Source organism: Lissotriton helveticus, chromosome 6 (assembly GCF_964261635.1).
Source record: "Lissotriton helveticus chromosome 6, aLisHel1.1, whole genome shotgun sequence".
NCBI classification, from domain to species: Eukaryota; Metazoa; Chordata; class Amphibia; order Caudata; family Salamandridae; genus Lissotriton; species Lissotriton helveticus.
In genome coordinates this window covers 11,314,912-11,336,275 of record NC_136067.1, presented here as the reverse complement: position 1 = coordinate 11,336,275, position 21,364 = coordinate 11,314,912, and the positions used below count along the sequence as shown (strand labels likewise).

Genomic DNA, 21,364 nt, shown 5'->3' with positions numbered 1-21,364 from the left:
GTTAAAGCAAATATTAAATTAATGTAATCTAATTCTAAACTTCAGAACATTTTTTGATACATAAATATAAACATTTGACTTTGGGTGGGGATTTTTTGGTGAAGTTTAAAAAAAATCTTTAATATATTTACATAAACTAAATATTCAATTTATAATGTTAATAATGCTGTAACATTTTTTAAATGTTATACATGCAATATATGTATATGAAATTTAATTACAATAATAAAAAATTTCAAGTTTAATAAATGCTTTAGTATTCCCTATAATTTGCCAAAGAGCGGTCACCACCCCGGTGGCAGAGATCTCCCAACTATAAAGTATAGGCACAAAAGAAAAAGTTCATTAAACATAAAAAAAATACAGGCAAAATATTTAATGCTGAATATTACTTAATTAAAATGTACTATTTTTTTATGTATTAAATTATTAAAATCCCAGCTAAAGTCCCAACATACTTATTTATAGATATTGCAAGTGGTGTATACAGTTAATTTTAGGCACTTTAATGATATATTAATAAAAGTTAACCTTTAATTTTGAAACTAAAAAATGTGTTTACAATTCTGTTTATTTTTTAGAAAAGAACGTTTTATTTTTCAATTATTTTTTTGAGCATAAAATGAAATTTATAGTTTTAACTATTTAAAATAATTTACTTTAACATTATTTCCTAAGAGGTTTTATTGTAAATCCCTGCCTCGATTATTTTCTAGGGATAGAACCTCACGCTGGAGGATATAGCTGCATCATGGCACGAAGGATCGAACCTCAAACTGGAGAATATGTCTAAATCCTAGCACATCGGTTTGAACCTCACTCAGGAGGACATGTTTGCATCCTAGCGCAAGGGATCATGCCCCACTGTGGAGGATAAGACGGCACCTTAGCACAAGGGATCGCACCTCACTCTGGAGGATATGTCTGCATCTCAGCACAAGGGATCGAACCTCACTCTGGAGCATGTGTCTGCATCTCAGCACTAGGGATCGAACCTCACACTGGTGGATATGTCTGCACCTCAGCACAAGGGATCGAACCTCACTCTGGAGCATGTGTCTGCACCTCAGCACAAGGGATCGAACCTCACTCTGGAGCATGTGTCTGCACCTCAGCACAAGGGATCGAACCTCACTCTGGAGCATGTGTCTGCACCTCAGCACAAGGGATCGAACCTCACTCTGAAGCATGTGTCTGCACCTCAGCACAAGGGATCGAACCTCACTCTGGAGCATGTGTCTGCACCTCAGCACAAGGGATCGAACCTCACTCTGGAGCATGTGTCTGCACCTCAGCACAAGGGATCGAACCTCACTCTGGAGCATGTGTTTGCACCTCAGCACAAGGGATCGAACCTCACACTGGTGGATATGTCTGCACCTCAGCACAAGGGATCGAACCTCACACTGAAGCATGTGTCTGCACCTCAGCACAATGGATCGAACCTCACTCTGGAGCATGTGTCTGCACCTCAGCACAAGGGATCGAACCTCACACTGAAGCATGTGTCTGCACCTCAGCACAATGGATCGAACCTCACTCTGGAGCATGTGTCTGCACCTCAGCACAAGGGATCGAACCTCACTCTGGAGCATGTGTTTGCACCTCAGCACAAGGGATCGAACCTCACACTGGTGGATATGTCTGCACCTCAGCACAAGGGATCGAACCTCACACTGAAGCATGTGTCTGCACCTCAGCACAATGGATCGAACCTCACTCTGGAGCATGTGTCTGCACCTCAGCACAAGGGATCGAACCTCACACTGAAGCATGTGTCTGCACCTCAGCACAAGGGATCGAACCTCACTCTGAAGCATGTGTCTGCACCTCAGCACAATGGATCGAACCTCACTCTGGAGCATGTGTCTGCACCTCAGCACAAGGGATCGAACCTCACTCTGGAGCATGTGTCTGCACCTCAGCACAAGGGATCGAACCTCACACTGGTGGATATGTCTGCACCTCAGCACAAGGGATCGAACCTCACACTGAAGCATGTGTCTGCACCTCAGCACAATGGATCGAACCTCACTCTGGAGCATGTGTCTGCACCTCAGCACAAGGGATCGAACCTCACACTGAAGCATGTGTCTGCACCTCAGCACAAGGGATCGAACCTCACTCTGGAGCATGTGTCTGCACCTCAGCACAAGGGATCGAACCTCACTCTGGAGCATGTGTCTGCACCTCAGCACAAGGGATCGAACCTCACTCTGGAGCATGTGTTTGCACCTCAGCACAAGGGATCGAACCTCACACTGGTGGATATGTCTGCACCTCAGCACAAGGGATCGAACCTCACACTGAAGCATGTGTCTGCACCTCAGCACAAGGGATCGAACCTCACTCTGGAGCATGTGTCTGCACCTCAGCACAAGGGATCGAACCTCACTCTGGAGCATGTGTCTGCACCTCAGCACAAGGGATCGAACCTCACACTGAAGCATGTGTCTGCACCTCAGCACAATGGATCGAACCTCACTCTGGAGCATGTGTCTGCACCTCAGCACAAGGGATCGAACCTCACACTGAAGCATGTGTCTGCACCTCAGCACAAGGGATCGAACCTCACTCTGGAGCATGTGTCTGCACCTCAGCACAAGGGATCGAACCTCACACTGGTGGATATGTCTGCACCTCAGCACAAGGGATCGAACCTCACACTGAAGCATGTGTCTGCACCTCAGCACAATGGATCGAACCTCACTCTGGAGCATGTGTCTGCACCTCAGCACAAGGGATCGAACCTCACACTGAAGCATGTGTCTGCACCTCAGCACAAGGGATCGAACCTCACTCTGGAGCATGTGTCTGCACCTCAGCACAAGGGATCGAACCTCACACTGAAGCATGTGTCTGCACCTCAGCACAAGGGATCGAACCTCACTCTGGAGCATGTGTCTGCACCTCAGCACAAGGGATCGAACCTCACTCTGGAGCATGTGTCTGCACCTCAGCACAAGGGATCGAACCTCACTCTGGAGCATGTGTCTGCACCTCAGCACAAGGGATCGAACCTCACTCTGGAGCATGTGTCTGCACCTCAGCACAAGGGATCGAACCTCACACTGAAGCATGTGTCTGCACCTCAGCACAAGGGATCGAACCTCACTCTGGAGCATGTGTCTGCACCTCAGCACAAGGGATCGAACCTCACTCTGAAGCATGTGTCTGCACCTCAGCACAAGGGATCGAACCTCACTCTGGAGCATGTGTCTGCACCTCAGCACAAGGGATCGAACCTCACTCTGGAGCATGTGTTTGCACCTCAGCACAAGGGATCGAACCTTACACTGAAGCATGTGTTTGCACCTCAGCACAAGGGATCGAACCTCACTCTGGAGCATGTGTCTGCACCTCAGCACAAGGGATCGAACCTCACTCTGAAGCATGTGTCTGCACCTCAGCACAAGGGATCGAACCTCACACTGAAGCATGTGTCTGCACCTCAGCACAAGGGATCGAACCTCACTCTGGAGCATGTGTCTGCACCTCAGCACAAGGGATCGAACCTCACACTGAAGCATGTGTCTGCACCTCAGCACAAGGGATCGAACCTCACTCTGGAGCATGTGTCTGCACCTCAGCACAAGGGATCGAACCTCACACTGAAGCATGTGTCTGCACCTCAGCACAAGGGATCGAACCTCACTCTGGAGCATGTGTCTGCACCTCAGCACAAGGGATCGAACCTCACTCTGAAGCATGTGTCTGCATCTCAGCACAAGGGATCGAACCTCACTCTGAAGCATGTGTCTGCACCTCAGCACAAGGGATCGAACCTCACTCTGGAGCATGTGTCTGCACCTCAGCACAAGGAATCGAACCTCACTCTGAAGCATGTGTCTGCACCTCAGCACAAGGGATCGAACCTCACTCTGGAGCATGTGTCTGCACCTCAGCACAAGGGATCGAACCTCACACTGGTGGATATGTCTGCACCTCAGCACAAGGGATCGAACCTCACACTGAAGCATGTGTCTGCACCTCAGCACAAGGGATCGAACCTCACACTGGTGGATATGTCTGCACCTCAGCACAAGGGATCGAACCTCACTCTGGAGCATGTGTCTGCACCTCAGCACAAGGGATCGAACCTCACACTGAAGCATGTGTCTGCACCTCAGCACAAGGGATCGAACCTCACACTGGTGGATATGTCTGCACCTCAGCACAAGGGATCGAACCTCACACTGAAGCATGTGTCTGCACCTCAGCACAAGGGATCGAACCTCACTCTGGAGCATGTGTCTGCACCTCAGCACAAGGGATCGAACCTCACTCTGGAGCATGTGTCTGCACCTCAGCACAAGGGATCGAACCTCACTCTGGAGCATGTGTCTGCACCTCAGCACAAGGGATCGAACCTCACTCTGAAGCATGTGTCTGCACCTCAGCACAAGGGATCGAACCTCACTCTGAAGCATGTGTCTGCATCTCAGCACAAGGGATCGAACCTCACACTGAAGCATGTGTTTGCACCTCAGCACAAGGGATCGAACCTCACTCTGGAGCATGTGTCTGCACCTCAGCACAAGGGATCGAACCTCACTCTGGAGCATGTGTCTGCACCTCAGCACAATGGATCGAACCTCACTCTGGAGCATGTGTTTGCACCTCAGCACAATGGATCGAACCTCACTCTGGAGCATGTGTTTGCACCTCAGCACAAGGGATCGAACCTCACTCTGGAGCATGTGTCTGCACCTCAGCACAAGGGATCGAACCTCACACTGAAGCATGTGTCTGCACCTCAGCACAAGGGATCGAACCTCACACTGAAGCATGTGTCTGCACCTCAGCACAAGGGATCGAACCTCACTCTGGAGCATGTGTTTGCACCTCAGCACAAGGGATCGAACCTCACTCTGAAGCATGTGTCTGCATCTCAGCACAAGGGATCGAACCTCACTCTGAAGCATGTGTCTGCACCTCAGCACAAGGGATCGAACCTCACTCTGGAGCATGTGTTTGCACCTCAGCACAAGGGATCGAACCTCACTCTGAAGCATGTGTCGGCACCTCAGCACAAGGGATCGAACCTCACTCTGAAGCATGTGTTTGCACCTCAGCACAAGGGATCGAACCTCACTCTGAAGCATGTGTCTGCACCTCAGCACAAGGGATCGAACCTCACTCTGGAGCATGTGTTTGCACCTCAGCACAAGGGATCGAACCTCACTCTGAAGCATGTGTCTGCACCTCAGCACAAGGGATCGAACCTCACTCTGGAGCATGTGTCTGCACCTCAGCACAAGGGATCGAACCTCACTCTGGAGCATGTGTCTGCACCTCAGCACAAGGGATCGAACCTCACACTGAAGCATGTGTCTGCACCTCAGCACAAGGGATCGAACCTCACTCTGGAGCATGTGTCTGCACCTCAGCACAAGGGATCGAACCTCACTCTGAAGCATGTGTCTGCATCTCAGCACAAGGGATCGAACCTCACTCTGAAGCATGTGTCTGCACCTCAGCACAAGGGATCGAACCTCACTCTGGAGCATGTGTCTGCACCTCAGCACAAGGAATCGAACCTCACTCTGAAGCATGTGTCTGCACCTCAGCACAAGGGATCGAACCTCACTCTGGAGCATGTGTCTGCACCTCAGCACAAGGGATCGAACCTCACTCTGGAGCATGTGTCTGCACCTCAGCACAAGGGATCGAACCTCACTCTGGAGCATATGTCTGCATCTCAGCACAAGGGATCGAACCTCACTCTGGAGCATGTGTCTGCATCCTAACACAAGGGATCGAACCTCACTCTGGAGCATGTGTTTGCACCTCAGCACAAGAGATCGAACCTCACTCTGGAGCATGTGTCTGCACCTCAGCACAAGGGATCGAACCTCACTCTGGAGCATGTGTCTGCACCTCAGCACAAGGGATCGAACCTCACTCTGGAGCATGTGTCTGCACCTCAGCACAAGGGATCGAACCTCACACTGAAGCATGTGTCTGCACCTCAGCACAAGGGATCGAACCTCACTCTGGAGCATGTGTTTGCACCTCAGCACAAGGGATCGAACCTCACTCTGAAGCATGTGTCTGCACCTCAGCACAAGGGATCGAACCTCACTCTGAAGCATGTGTCTGCACCTCAGCACATGGAGCATGTGTCTGCACCTCAGCACAAGGGATCGAACCTCACTCTGGAGCATGTGTCTGCACCTCAGCACAAGGGATCGAACCTCACTCTGGAGCATGTGTCTGCACCTCAGCACAAGGGATCGAACCTCACACTGAAGCATGTGTCTGCACCTCAGCACAAGGGATCGAACCTCACTCTGGAGCATGTGTCTGCATCTCAGCACAAGGGATCGAACCTCACTCTGGAGCATGTGTCTGCACCTCAGCACAAGGGATCGAACCTCACTCTGGAGCATGTGTCTGCACCTCAGCACAAGGGATCGAACCTCACTCTGAAGCATGTGTCTGCATCTCAGCACAAGGGATCGAACCTCACACTGAAGCATGTGTCTGCACCTCAGCACTCTGGAGGATATGTCTGCTTCCTAGCGCAAGGGATTAAAGTTATCAATCTTTTGATGACTTCCACAGAGCAGGCTCTCAAATCACTTGGATTGCAATGGAGCAGTGGCAAGGTTATGTAAGAGCATGGACTTACGAAACTCTTATCAATACCAGGTAAAGCATAGTAAAGCAGAACAGGGAGAGGTCTTCAGCAAAACTGTGAAACCTTCACTAACTTTAATTACAACCTGGAAAGATTAACATCCAAAGGCCAAAATCACAGTAGTGGAAATAGGGTCTGCCTGAAGGCTGTGGAGTACTGGATTCAAAAATGGGATTGAGTTTTGTACGGTCAAACCAGAAAAAGCAAGATGGATGCCAGCATACAGCCAATTTTTATTACACTTTTCCCCCAATCTACTGTATGATTTTGGGGTGATCTAGTTTTATGCAGACATAGTCTAACTTCTAAATAACTTGACTGTGGAAAAGTGAGGCTTGAGTGACAAGGTTTTCCCACCCCAACTGCCTGCATCTCTCAACCCCTTTTAACTTCGATCAAAAAAGGAAATGTGTAGAAAGTGTAAGTTATATAACTGTGCCACTATGTAGGTCTTCCTGCGGCTTACAGAGGTACTATGGAATAATTTTTTTGAACCACACAAAGTGGTACTAAAAAGTGTCCAGTAACAGAATACTTTTTTTTATATTCAGAGATCCTGGGAGTTCGAAAAAATCTATGTTTTTCATTGATCTCGATGGAGGTGGATATGGTATCACGCAGCACGCGGAGGCTACCACAGCAGGGCTTGTTGTGCTATTTTATACTTCTCGCTAGAAGGGAGATATCTATATATTGGATAGATCCATCTCCTCCGTCACCTGCGGGCTGGTTAAAAGCTGTGTGCTACACTTGGCGGACGGATGTGGCAAGCAGCCCTGGTGAGAGGAAAGGGTTATGGGCTGATCTCTCCAGGTGACACGGCATGACGTTAAAGGAAACGTGAAAGGTCCCATGATTACACCAGCGCTTGGTTATTCCAGGCAGGTGCTTCAGTCCTGTTTGGTGCAGTGAGGCCACGCCAAATGCAGCAGGCTGGGGGCCAGACATCCATCATATGGCAGCCTGAGTTTGCAGAAGCCATGGTGATATGAGGACTTTTTAAAATAAAAAAAACTTATATCCTGCCAAAAGGACTTCCCCATTCTCAAGAAAGCTGAATGTTTTTGTTAAACTGACACTTTGCATATAGTCAGATTATAAAGGAAGGTCTTTGTGACACAGAGTATAGATTCTGCCCTTTGTAAATCACTATGCCTGTGAGTTAGTAAAACAAGGATACTGTGGTAATATGTTCCGTAGCATGTCCAGATTTAACAGAAAGATGGTGATTTTTGTGTCTATGCAGTGACAGACACTAAGGTCTGACTCACCTGATCGTGGGCCCACTCTCGGTTTTGATGATCTGCTTCTCGCGGCCGGGCTCTTCCTCCAGGAGTTTGATGATGTATCCCAGAGCCGTCAACTGCAACTCAACTTCAGAGCTCGACTTACGGATCAAGTCCACAATTTCCCCACACTTCTCCAAGCAGTTCTTTTTTCCACTCCCCTTCACGCTGCTGAACGCTGCTTAGGAAAAAATTGTATTTATTGGTAATAAAAATTGTACGCTACACACCAGAAGCAGAGCTTCCAGTCTTCATATTGTGTCGTATATTATTTGCAGAAAAACAAGTGATCCACATCATATATAGACATGTTACAAAGAAGGAAAACAATCAGTCATGTTTAACCACACATCTCTCCTTCGCTTCCATTTAACAAGTTTATTTCGGTTCAGTAAATCATAAAAGTGCACAATAACAGCTCAATAAAATACATAAAAGTGTCCAGTGCATTTAGACACATCTCTGCAGTAAAATTAACCGCATCGATGCGGCGGCTTTTCCCGCTGTACGCGGCAATTTTGAAATTACCGCGTTACATGACGAGCTCAGCTCGTCATGAGCGCACGGCAGGTTACGCTCATGACGAGCTGAGCTCGTCATCAGCCTGGAAGGGGTTAATAACCTAAAAGGTCTTTATAATAAAGGTATAGCGCAAAATGCATCCGTACAACAGGGTGATTCCATAACAACTAATACATGATTCATTGCAGAGTAACTCCCTGCTAAACTGAGTCCAGGAAGGAAAAACCCTCAAAGAGAGGACTAAAAATAGGCTCTAGAAGGGTCCGCTATGCTTCCCACTTATTTACAATGCACAACTGCTTTAGGACAATATACCAAAATAGAAAAAACAAGCCACACTCTAACTTCAGAGTAAAAATACAAGTTTGAATGTATCGGCACAAACTTTTGGAAACAAATACTGTGCCATGAATTTTACTCACAGTGACAAGTAATCAAGGGGACCGTTTAATACGGAGGAACTGCAAAACCCACCTTTGGTCTTTTCATCCACCATTTCTGGCAGCTGCAGGACCTCAGCTTTGAGCAGCTCACTGAAAAGCTGTAGGTCGGTTTTCTCAGTTGTGGACGGAGTTGATGGGCTGGTGGCTGCTGACAGAGGTTCCTTCTTCGGTTTCTTTGAGACCATGGCCCCTTGGAATGAGCTACCGGCTCCAGAGAATTCCGTAGGGGTAGAAACTCCAGTCAAGCTATCCTGTTCAGAGACACCTTTGGCCAGGAAGTATTTTGTGTAGACGTGGGAGCTGTGAAGGTCGCTCAAGGTGCAGCCGTGGCAGTGCTTGTTCAGGAACCACACTAGCTTCTGTGCCAGCTCCACAGGCACAGACAACTGCACCAGGGCTTCTTCCGACAACAGCTGGAAGTAGAGAGAGAGAGACACAACAATTGTATATAAGCCAAAAGCAGACTCCCACATTGTTTAGGTCAACTCTGAATACCTTTTCTATGGAACAGAATATATGAATTATCCCGTTAGTGGATGAGATCTTTATAAATCAACACCAATAACAAGATCCTGGTGTAGAATCTATCTTCGTCTCCTGCCTGAGAGTTGATCATCAGATAGCAGTTACATTTTATCACATTTCCCAATGGTTATAAGAGGACAACCCAGTTAGAGAGACGCTATGTACTTCACAAATTAAAGTCCATTTGGAAGCTGTCTTAGAAATTTCAGGTTGAACTAAAACAACAAATTAACACGCACCCGGGCGCTGAGCTTACCTCTCAATAAAGACCGCTCAATAAAGTAAGAACGTGGCATCATGGGCAAAGTAAATAAAGATATGCTTCTGTTTTGATACAGCATCTAACGAATAGTTTTACCTGTCGGTGTAGTTTTGCAGCTTGAAGATCTTTCTGGATTCACTATGCTGTGCATTATTCCGCGGTCTTGTGGTTAAGTCCGGATTCGTAGTCTTTTCTCTGTTTTTTTTGTTGTTTTTTTTGTAGCCCAGGTGGGCGTCGGCGTCACACCCCTTTGGGTGTATTTCCGGTGACGTCGGCATGCTTCCTGCGGAAGCTCCCACTCTTGGGCGCCATCTTCGGGTTCTTTTTTTCCGTGTTTTTTTCGTTTCCGAAGTAATGGCAATGTTCTATTTAGTTGGTATTTTACCGCTTTGTACTTTCAAAGTCCTTTTCAATTTTTATTTTTTATTTTTTTATTTCCACCTCTTCTCTCTCCAGCCTCATCTTTCTGGCGGAGGTGGGTGGGTTCGCTAGTGAATCCAGAAAGATCTTCAAGCTGCAAAACTACACCAACAGGTAAGAAAACTATTCGTTTTGCAGCGTGAATCTTTCTGGATTCACTACGCTGTGCATAGATTTTGTAGCGGTTTTTCATCTCTGTGGCGGCTGGGTGGAAGATGAGCGTTGGGTGTTGAATATGTGCTGTAGCACCTTCTGTCCAACTTGAGCTAGCTTGTTCATTTGTATGTCCACACAGTAGTGCTTCGTGAACGTGTGCACCGAAGCCCATGTTGCCGCCAGGCATATGTCCTCTATGGGTGTGTTAGCCAGGAAGGCTATTGTAGCGCCCTTCTTCCTAGTGGAGTGGGCACGTGTCCCCTCTGCCAGCTCTTGACCTGCACGCTTGTGGCAGAGTTGAATTGTCTGTGCGATCCATCGTGCAATCGTCTTTTTGGTTACTGCTTTCCCCATGAAGCTGTTTGCGAATGACACAAAGAACTGTTTTGTTTTCCTGTGTCCCTTCGTCCTCTCAATGTAGTGCATGACTGCCCTTCTGGCGTCCAGGGTGTGCAGGGCTCGCTCTGCGCTAGTATCTGTATAGACTGGTTCATGTGAAATTTGGATACCACCTTCGGCATGAAGTGTGGGTCAGTCCTCATCACAACCCTATCATTGTGTATTTGTATGAAGGGTTCTTGTAGCGTCAGCGCTTGAAGCTCGCTTACTCTGCGTAAGGACGTTATTGCAACCAGGAAGGCTGTTTTCATAGTTAGCATCTTTAGGGAGGCCTTGTGAAGTGGTTCAAAGGGCTCTTTCATGAGTTCCGTTAGGACTGTGTTCAAGTTCCATGCAGGTGGCGGCACCCGCTTGGGTGGTGCGATCCTTTTCGCTCCTTCCAGGAATCTCTTCACCACCTGTGATGTGAAGAAGCTCCTGCACGTTTCTCCCCTTGTGTAGGCGACTATCGCTGCCAAGTGAACTCTTAAAGAGGATGAGCTAAGGTTCTTCTCCAGCAAGTGCGTCAGGTACCTTAGCACTGTGGAGTCCCTCTTCATTTTATTGTGAAGTCTTTCCTGTCTGCACCTTATTGTGAATCTTTTCCATTTCGCAACGTAGCACTTCCGAGTGCTGGGCCTTCGTGCCTCCCGAAGGACCCTCAGGGTGCTTTCTGGCAGTCTCAAATGTGCGAACTCTATGTCCTCAGGAGCCACGCTACTAGGCTCATGCTCTCTGGCTATGGATGTAGTACCTCTCCGTTCTGCATGGAGAGTAGGTTTTTCCTCCTGCTGAATCTGTGGGGTGCACACTGTGTCATCTCCATGATCTGCGAGTACCATGTCTGCCTCGCCCACTGTGGTGCGACCAGTATCAGCGTCATGTTGCTCGCTCTGCACTTGCTCAGCACTCTGTGCATCAGTGGTATCGGGGGAAAGGCGTAGGCAAATGTCCCGGACCAATCTATCCATAGGGCATTCCCCAGTGACCCCTCCTCGGGCTGCCTGGATGCGAAGCTTTGGCATTTTGCATTCTGGCGTGTGGCAAACAGGTCCACCGATGGTGTCCCCCATCTGTCGAACAGGTACCTTGTCTCCTGAGCATTGAGCTCCCACTCGTGGGATGCCGATGTTTGCCTGCTGAGCCAATCGGATTGTATGTTGTCCTTCCCTGGTAGGTGTATGGCTAGCAGGTCTATCTTGAGAGGGATGGCCCATCTCCATATCTCCTGCGCCAGTGTTGAAAGCGGGGCTGACTGTGTGCCCCCCTGCTTGTTGATGTAGAACATCGCAGTGGTGTTGTCTGTTTGTATCAACACCTTGTGTTTGTACAGTCTTGTTTGAAAGGCTTTCAGTGCAAGGAAGATTGTCTTCAGTTCTAGGTAATTGATGTGCTTTGCCGCATCTGTTGGCGTCCACAGTCCCCTCACCTTGAGTTCCTCCATGTGAGCGCCCCATCCCTTCAGGGATGCGTCTGTGGTGATGGTCACTGTTGGCGTTGGGGGCGTTAGAGGCTTTCCCCTTGTTATGTTTTCCATGGTCCACCATGCCATCTCCTTCTGCAATGCGTGCGTTACAACCACTAGATCCTCCCAACCGCCTGTAGCTTGTGACCATTGCTCCTGTAGCCATTCTTGAATGGGTCTCATGTGGAGTCGTACATTCGGTACCAGGTGGATGCATGATGCCATCATGCCCATGATCTTGCTCGCAGTCCTCACTGTCCGAGCTTGTCCCTTCCGGTAGAGGCGAGTTTCCTTCACCAGCGCCCTCGCCCTCTTCTCGCTGGGGAACACCTTGCCCTGTAAGGTGTTGATCTGTGCTCCCAGGAAGATCTTGACTTGTTCCGGCTCCATTGATGATTTCTTCCAATGGATGGAGAACCCCAGGCTTATGAGCGTGCTCGTCACTGCATGTGCGTGCTGCTTGCATTTCTGGTATGAGTTTGCTTTCACCAGCCAGTCGTCCAGGTAAGGGTATACGTGTATCCCTTGCCTTCGTAGGTGCGCTGCGACTGCTGCGAGGCACTTTGTGAAAACTCTTGGTGCTGATTTTAGTCCGAAAGCCAGTGTCGTGAACTGGTAGTGGCTTTCTCCAATGGTGAACCTGAGCATGTGTTTGTGCTTTCTGTTCATTGGGATGTGCAGGTAGGCGTCTTTGAGGTCTATTGTGACCATGAAGTCCCCGGTCTGCAATTGTGGGAGCACCTCTTACAGGGAGGTCATTTTGAATTTTTGCGTTCTTATGAATTTGTTCAGGAACCGTAAGTCCAGAATGGGTCTCATTGACTCGTCTACCTTTGGTACCAGGAAGTACGTTGAGTATATTCCTGTGTTTCTTTCCTTGAAGGGTACCCGTTCTATGGCCTGCTTCTGCAGGAGCTCCTTTGCTTCTTCCTGAAGACGCTCTAGTTGTTTGTTTGCTAGTGTTTTTCTTTTTGGTTTTCTGCTTGTTGGCCTCCCCTCCAATTCTATGCAGTATCCGAATTGGATAATGTTGAGGATCCATTTGTCTGATGCGATTTCTCTCCACTCTCGGAGGTAAAATCTTAATCCTCCTCCCACTGGTGTCATGTGGTCGTAGGTGTCTAGTTTGTCTTGACCCATCTGTACGTGCTGCCCCCTGGGACCTTTTTTGTGGGCGGGCACACAGAGTTTTTTGAAGTCACTTAGAGGTGGGCTGCTGCCCTCCTCTCCTATTTTGTCCCCGTCCATTTCTCCCTCGAAAGGACTGGCCTCTTTGTTGGTATTGCCAGGATTGCTTCTGCTGACCCTGCTGAGCCTGCGAGTCCGTCTGGTGCGTCTGTTGGAAAGCCTGGTGTGATGTACCTGGCTGGTTTCCGCCTCTCCCGCCGGGCCTCCGTGACGGGGTGCCCCTTTTGTTGCCTCTGAACTGCAATGCTCCCATGGATCTTGCTGTTTCGTTATCTTTCTTTAGTTGACTGAGCGGTTCATCAACTGTTGTTCCGAAAAGCGTGTTGCCGTTGAACGGTGTGTTCAGGATGCTGTGTTGCACCTCCGGTTTGAAACCTGAGATCCTGAGCCAGGCGTGCCTCCTTTCCGTGACACCCATCATCATGAGCCTGCTGGCGGTGTCTGCCCCATCCAGGGCCGTCTTAAGGCAAGAATTTGCCGCGTTTTGTCCCTCTTCAACCAGCTTTTCGGCTGTCTGGCATCCTGGGGCAGGTCCTTCACCAACTGCCCCAGCCCCTCCATGATCTGGTACATGTGCCTGTTTATCAGGGCGTTGGAGTTAGCCATGCGCCAGTGGGTCGCGGCATTCCGTTCGATCCTTCTGCCCACCAGATCCATCCTTTTGCTCTCCTTATCCGGTGGCGGACCCGAGGTAGTGGGTACGTTAGCCCTCCTCCTTGCTGTGGCCGTGATAATGGAGTCTGCGGAGACCGTGCCCTGAATGTAGGCCGGGTCCTTTGTGGCATGCTTGTACTTTTTCTCTGTTCTGGGAGTTACTGCCTTGCATGTTGCGGGTTCCCTGAATGCTTCCTTCCCCTGAGCCAAGACGCTTTCGAGCATTGGAAGGAACTGGCTCCTCATTTGTGTTGGGAGCAATGTCTCTAGAAGGAAGTCTGCTTTCTGCTTCTCTTCGTCGAGCTTGAGCTTGAAAGCTGCTGCGGCAGATTGTATCACCGAGTTGTAGGCCCCGATGTCGTCCGGCGGCGAGGGCCTGGAGGGGTAAGTGTCGACCACCTCCTCCGGGCTGTCGGTGTCGACATCTATGTAATCTACCTCCTGTAGGTCAGAGGGTGCCGACTCTGTGTCCGTCCTGCTTTCCTCTTCCTCCCCATAGTTGTAACTATCGTAGGGATTCTCGTACTCCTCCTGGTCGTCGACCACCTCGACGTCCTGGTCTTGTTCCTCGGCGACTTCGGTGATCTCTTCTTCTTTCTCGACCGCCTCCACCACCGGTGGCTTGGTCTTGTGAGGGATCGTGAAGGCTTTCATCTTTGCGTCGAAATCTTTCTTCCGCTGCATGATGTTCTCCATTTCGGCCATTTCGGCGCCTTCTCTTCTTCTCCATCTCGGCCGCGTGCTCCGCGTCGGATGGGTCGGCCGTTCTTTTCGGCGGATGGCTCGGCGCCGTGCCTTTCGGTGTCGAAGTTTTCGACGTCGAACCGGATTTTGGGTCTCTGGTCGTCGTCGTCAGTTTTGGGTCTTTCTCCCTCGGAGTCGATCGATCCTTTTCGGGGACGATTTTCGACATTTTCTGCTGATCAGCAGCTCTCGGCGCCGGGGACTCCTTCTCGGAGGATCCGCTGGGCCTGGGAGTAGTCGCGGACGCCGCCTTTTTTGGCGTCGGCGCTTTCGGGGTCTTGCCCTCGATTTTTCTAGACTCAGAGTCTCTCGGGTTCTTGGGGGCCGAAGAGTCTCCTACCTTGTCAGAAGTCTTCGTGTAATTGGTCTCTACGATCGTGTAGCTGTCGTCTTCGGCGGCAGCGTTGTCTTCTTCCTCGGAGGACATCCCCAGCTCGTAGAGGGACGGAGTCGGGGCCTTCCCCTGCAGGGTGGCGTGTGCTACCCTCTGCCTCTCTCTCACACGAAGGGTCTTTGGGGCGAAGGCGGAACAGGCGTTGCAGTCTCCGCTTTCGTGGTTCACCGGTAGGCAAAGGTTGCATACCGGGTGCTGGTCCTTCTGCGCGTACTTGTGGTGGCAGTTACGGCAGAACTTGAACGGCGTGTTGTCAATCATCGAGCGTCCAGGGCCTCCCTGGTCGCGTGTTCGTCGACGGTCGTCGAGGATCTCGATGAAAAACGCCTTCTCCTTGCTGACTGTTCGTCGATGAAGTCCCCTGGAGTCTTCAGATGACTTCTCCTCATCTTTTCTGTTTTTTCTTTCTTCTTTCTCCAAAAATGTCTGGAGCCCAAACGGGAACGATCCAGACCCGACCGCGGAAAAAAAGAATCTGAAGATGGCGCCCAAGAGTGGGAGCTTCCGCAGGAAGCATGCCGACGTCACCGGAAATACACCCAAAGGGGTGTGACGCCGACGCCCACCTGGGCTACAAAAAAAAAAAAAAAACAGAGAAAAGACTACGAATCCGGACCCAACCACAAGACCGTGGAATAATGCACAGCATAGTGAATCCAGAAAGATTCACGCTGCAAAACGAGGTTTATTATTACCCCCATGTTGTTGGACAAGGGAACATAGTCACTTAGGAAATAAGTCAGAGGGTCACACTTTTATAAAAAGAGTAAAAAGTCCACCCTACACTCAATATTCCCCAGCAGTGACACCCTACATTTGTGTCAACCTACAGTGATCATGACAACTGTCACAATATATTCACACTGAAGGAATCGCAGGATAACATGCAAAGTTGTTCTTTAGGTTAGAGAGAGAACCAAGTACTGTGTATTGTCTGCAAGTTCTACAAAATTCCAATGCATCTGAAATGACAAAAAGAGCAACTCTACACACACATGATTTCTTGGTTCTATGTGAACATGTTGCAGGCTTATCATGAACAAATGAGAAGCAGCCCTGCTTCACCGCACGATCCAATATCCTTACCTGCTCGTCCTCGTTTCGTCGAATGATGCTGTTGACTTCCAGCTGTTCTTGAGGTTCCAGCTTCTTTATAAAGTACAAGAGCTCCCACCACTCGGACTGGCTGAGCTTCCCAGAGTCCTCACTCAGGCTGTCCATCAGGTAGGGCATGTTGTAGAGTCCACCAAAGGGCTTGTAGTAAAAGGTCTGCGACACTGTGGAGGAAACAAACGAATACACTGTGACCAACAAAAACCTACTGGACACAAACTGTTTGGTCAGTCGATAAGGTAACGGAAATAACACAGACTAAGACTCTCAAAGAGTTAGTGGAGAAACTTCATGAACTAAAACTTTTACTTTTGAACCCCCATCTGAATCTGGCAGTACCGCTCCAGTTGGGAGGGTGCAGAGGTCCAGATGGAGGGGTGAAAGGGGGAGAGAGTCCCCAGTGAAAGAACCAGTGGGTCAGATGCCAGCCAGAGGGGCTGCGTCCCCAGGGAATGACCATGGGGACACCACTTCTGTCCTGGGGGGTCTTCGCACACTGTCAGATGGACAGGGGACCGGAGATCTGCGCCAGGTAGACTGTAACACAACACAGGAAGTATGTGTTACCCTCAGGGGGGGCATGCGTGCTCCCAAGGAAGTCCTGGTGCGCCAGGCAAGTGTTCAACCGCATGGGTTGGTCCCAGGGTTGGAAAGCCAGGTTCAGAGGCTGTCTCACCTGGAGGGTGGGACCACTGTAATTAGTGTCCTGACCCATGTCACTTCTAGGGGTACCACTCAAGTTGGGAGTGGGCAGTACTCTAAAAGGGGGTGCAGAGGGAGGGAGTTCTCGCCTCTGCCCTGGGGCAGCTTGAGGGTTTAGACCCTAGGTTAGAAGGCCAGGTACAGGGTGTCCCCCCTGACCTGGTACCCCAGTTGCAGGATAGCACCCCTGAACTGGTGTGTGAATTGTGCAGATCACCTGCCACAGGTGCCCTGACAATTCTGGAAGGGGGTACCACTCCAAGTGGGAGGGTACAGAGCCCCAAGGAAGAAGACCGGGTGTGGGAGAGCCCACCCCTGTCTCTGGTCCAGCCGCCGGGTACAGGCCTGGGGCTGGTGGGTCAGTGCCAGGATGTCATACCTGACCTGACAGGAAGGAGAGTGGACAAAGGGTGCCAAGCACCTGGGACTACTGCCCCCCGCTCTCTGAGGCCACAGAGGTTTGAGAGCCCTGAGAGGTATGAGGCCTGGGTCTCATCCCTGACTACTGTCAGTGGCCACTGTGACTTGATGTCTGTCTGTTGGGACACACGTGAGCAGGTTAAGGCTAGATGCTGCACAGGTGGTGTCCACGGATGAAGAGAAGGGTGCCCCATGGGTTAGCTGGGTGGACCCTGAGAGTATGCACAGAGGATTTGAAATGGGTTCAGATTGGCGTAGAACTGGAATATGCCCCTGCTGTTGCGGGCCAGGTCCATGTTCTATCACCCAAAGCCGGGAAGTCCATCACAGTGGTGATTGGTCTACCCTGCGTTTTGGTTGGAAGGGGGTTGTGTTGGACTTGGCCCTCTTGGCAGGGTCATCCCTGAACTTTTTGCCTTCCTCCCATATATTCTCTGACCTGTTTTTGTTGGTTTAATGACTCTGGGCACTTTACGACTGCTGACCAGTGCTAAAGTGCATATGCTCTCTCTACTGTAAATTGCTATATGTGATTGGTTTCCATGATTGGCTTATTTGGTTTACTGTCAGACACCAGTAAAGTGCACCAGGAGTGCCAGGGCTTGTAAACACAAATGCTGCTGGTGGGCTCGCAGCACTGATTGTGCCACTCACAGAAGCGGCCTGGTAAAATGTGCCTAAGGTCTGCCATTGCAGAACCTGCGTGCAGTCTGGTACTGCCATGCTGACTGCGCAAGTACCCCTAATTGCCAGTCCCTAAACCTTCCCTTAACTTCATATTAGTCACCCCTATGGTAGGCCCAAGGGCAGGGCGCATTGTAAGCATAAGGTAGGACAAGCCCTGATGTGTGTGGCCTGTCCTAATAGTGAATTACAGCCATTTTTGTGTTTCACTATTGTAAGGCTACCTGTTCTCATAGGCCAGAATGGGCTGCTGGGATTATTACACTCTATAATCCCAGCAGGCTCAGGGAACATGGTAGAAATTCAAGTTTGGTATGCCCGAACTCAGCATAATAAAATACATCTTTTAGTAAAGTTTATTTTAATATCCTGTGTTTGTAAACACCACTTTTAGAAAGCTGGTGTTTGCTTGCCTAACCTTTTCAGCCCACCTCTGCTCTTATGTGTATCTGCTGTCTGGTTTCTGTGAGTGACAGGGCTGGGGCTGACAGGTGGTGAATAGGGCGATTACACCAGGATGGGTGGGGGAGTGCCCCTTGACTCTGAATAGGGCTGTGCTCTGCCACCTCAATGCTGGCTCCGCCCCCTGCGGAGCGACTTATGACTCTGCCCTGCACCTTGTGAAGAGAGAGGGGAAGACTGTCAACAGAGTGCTCCTGGACTGTACTTGTCACCACAATGCTGGCTCCACCTCCTGCGGAGCGTCTGCTGTCCCTGCCCCACCCTCTGAAAGAAGAAACCAGAGTCTGCAAAACAAAGTGCTCAGAGACTGACTGGATAAGGCAAAGGCCCCCCTGGCCTGAAAGAACAAAAGAAATGGTGTATAAAAAGAGGAGCCCTGCTCCTAAGAAATCAGATCCTGTTTACGCCAAGAAGAAACTCTGCCGGAAGAGAAGGACCTGGGAAAGCTGCATGGAGGACTACTGTCTCTAATCCTGAGAGACTGGCCTGTGGTGGGTGCCTTGCTGCAAGAAGGAGAGAGGAAGAAAAGACTGAAAGACTTTTAATTCAACTTGTACATCTTTGTGAAACAATCTCAAGGGCTTGCTTGTGAACTTGCCCCCTGAACTGCGCCCCAGGAAAATTGGGCGCTACCCACCTGAAGGAAGAGCTGGTGACTGTGCTGCTTGTCTTTGCAGCGCTGCCCACGGAAAACGGAGTGTGCTGTGCACCGCCATCCCGCACTCTGAAGAGTCTGGGACACCCACCCTGCCTTGCTAACGCACTGTGACTTCTGCCGTCGAGCCGTAGCTCACAACGCCAAGCCAAGAACCCACCCGGTCTGAGCATCGTGTCCCTGTGGTCCCCGAGCCGTAGGGTACAAAGTAAAGCCGGACTTCGCCTTAACTCGCCCCCCCATGCAACGCCCTGCTGGAAGCGCCTCGCCGCTGACATCGCATCAAGCCGCTACCGCCCCTCCCTTCAGGACCGGAGCGTACGCCGAGATCGAGCGCCTGCCCCACAACGCATCGCTGTCCTCAACGACCATAGCCTGCTGAGCCATCGAGCCGTAGCTCGCGTCAACAGAGGAAGGCACCGCTTCGTGGGACGTCAGACCGTCTTCTCTCCGTCCGCACCGAACAACTAAGAAAAGGTACTGTGCCTCCAAAGCCCTGAACTGTGCTAGTCTCACTCCCAACAACGACTCGCACTGCCTCGCTTCATTGAACCTGCCCTGAGTACATCTGGATCGTACACCGCGCTCCAGACTGCAGTGTCCGCGCGGCGCGTGTACTTGGAACGCACCGAGGTACGAGCCGCACAAGTCTGGTACGACTCGTACACCCTGTTTGCATCGCCTACGCCATACGCGTCTCAGGCGGGGCGCGTGAGATTTAGTGAGCCCCTTTCCCGGTAATCGTACGAAGCGCACAGGAGCACTACGGAGTGCCCAGACCTTAAACGAACAGTGCAAGAACCATAGAGACAGTGCCTGAAGTACAGTGAAGCCGTTTTAGAGGTATTTAACGCATTCCAAAGACTGAACATTGCAACTAAGGCCTACATCCTGCTGTGGACATTGTGGCATCATTTTTTTAGAGTTACTGGAACCATTTTGATATACTAAGCCTGTATTCTGAAGCCTGCTGATAGTTTTTATATAAAACAATATATTTTTACTAAACAACAGTCTTGTGTCTCTGTGAAGTCGGTTAATAGGTCACTGTGTATGTTATGACAAATGCTTAGCCATATGTACTCTAGAGATTAGCCTTGTCTGCTCGCGCCACGCCGCCTAGAGGGTGAGCAGGGGTTATTTCTAGGAGTAGTCCTTTGCCCTGACTAGAGGAGAGGGTCCCTGTTTGACACAAGTGTATACCTGCGCCAACCAGAGACCCCCAATTCTAACAGCAGCCCTTTCCAATGCGCCCCCATATGGGGACCATTGGCCCACACTTACTTAAAGCGCTACACCTGCCTTCGGAACAGGGTATCCTGCCTCCAGACTGGCGACATGCCGAAATAGTTGTCTTCCTTAAACCGGGTCACCCTCCAGAAGATCCAGGTCTGTATCACCCCATATCCCTATTGAATTGTGAGCCGAGATTGCTAGGAAAAGTCCTGGCCGATCGCCTGCGCACTTATATTCTGTACCTGGTATATCCAGATCAATCTGGCTTTATGCCACAACGCTCAACCAGGCCCACACTGCTGTGGCTGAGGCCTAAGACGCCCGCGGCTGTCCTACTAGCGGACATCGAAAAAGGCAATCGACTCACTGAGCTGGACCTATCTTTTTAAACTCTTAGAAGCGGTTAACCAAGGGCCCCGTTTTCGTGCCTATGTAAAATTACTATATATGGATCTTACGCCCACGGTTCTTGTGGCTGGCTACCACTCTCCCTCCTTCCCCATCCGCAGGGGGACCAGACAGGGCTGCCACCTTTCCCCGCTATTATTCGCCTTCCGTATAGAGCCATTGGCAGCATGGGTGCGCCTGGATGCGGTAATCCGGGGGTTGGGTTGGTCGCCTGAATGCTCAGACAGGTTTGCACTATATGCCGACAACGCGTTATGCTTCATCTCCGACCCTTGGGTCACAGGGCCAAGGGTGCTCCAGATTTTGCAGGTCTTCGGAGAGACAACTGGACTATGTGCCAACCCAGTCCAAATATGTTCTTTTCCCCATATGCGGCTAGCAGAGGAGTAAGCTTGGGCCTCACAGCTGATCATCTCAGAAGAGAACCGGATGCTCAGCACTTCAGGTGACACATCCGGGTGGGGGACAGGGCTCTCAGCCTGATTCAGTTCTAGTGCCCGACGCTCATCGCCTCAGGTGACACATCCGGGTGGGGGACAGGGCTCTCAGCCAGATTCAGTTCTAGTGCCCGACGCTCATCGCTTCAGGTGACATATCAACAGTT

The 21,364-nt window shown here is 50.2% G+C and overlaps 1 protein-coding gene across 4 annotated transcripts in view; it reads right to left on the bottom strand.

Moving 5' to 3' along the window:
- LOC144762134 (cullin-9-like) overlaps window positions 1-21,364 on the bottom strand; it is a 518,599-nt gene that overhangs the window by 263,830 nt on the left and 233,405 nt on the right. For all 4 annotated transcript variants that reach the window (XM_078647278.1, XM_078647280.1, XM_078647277.1 and 1 more), the window contains 3 exons: window positions 16,167-16,357; window positions 8,926-9,307; window positions 7,915-8,107 (listed from right to left, as the gene is read on the bottom strand). In XM_078647278.1, coding sequence (XP_078503404.1) covers window positions 7,915-8,107; window positions 8,926-9,307; window positions 16,167-16,357 — 766 coding nt within the window. The remainder of the gene's footprint in view (window positions 1-7,914; window positions 8,108-8,925; window positions 9,308-16,166; window positions 16,358-21,364) is intronic.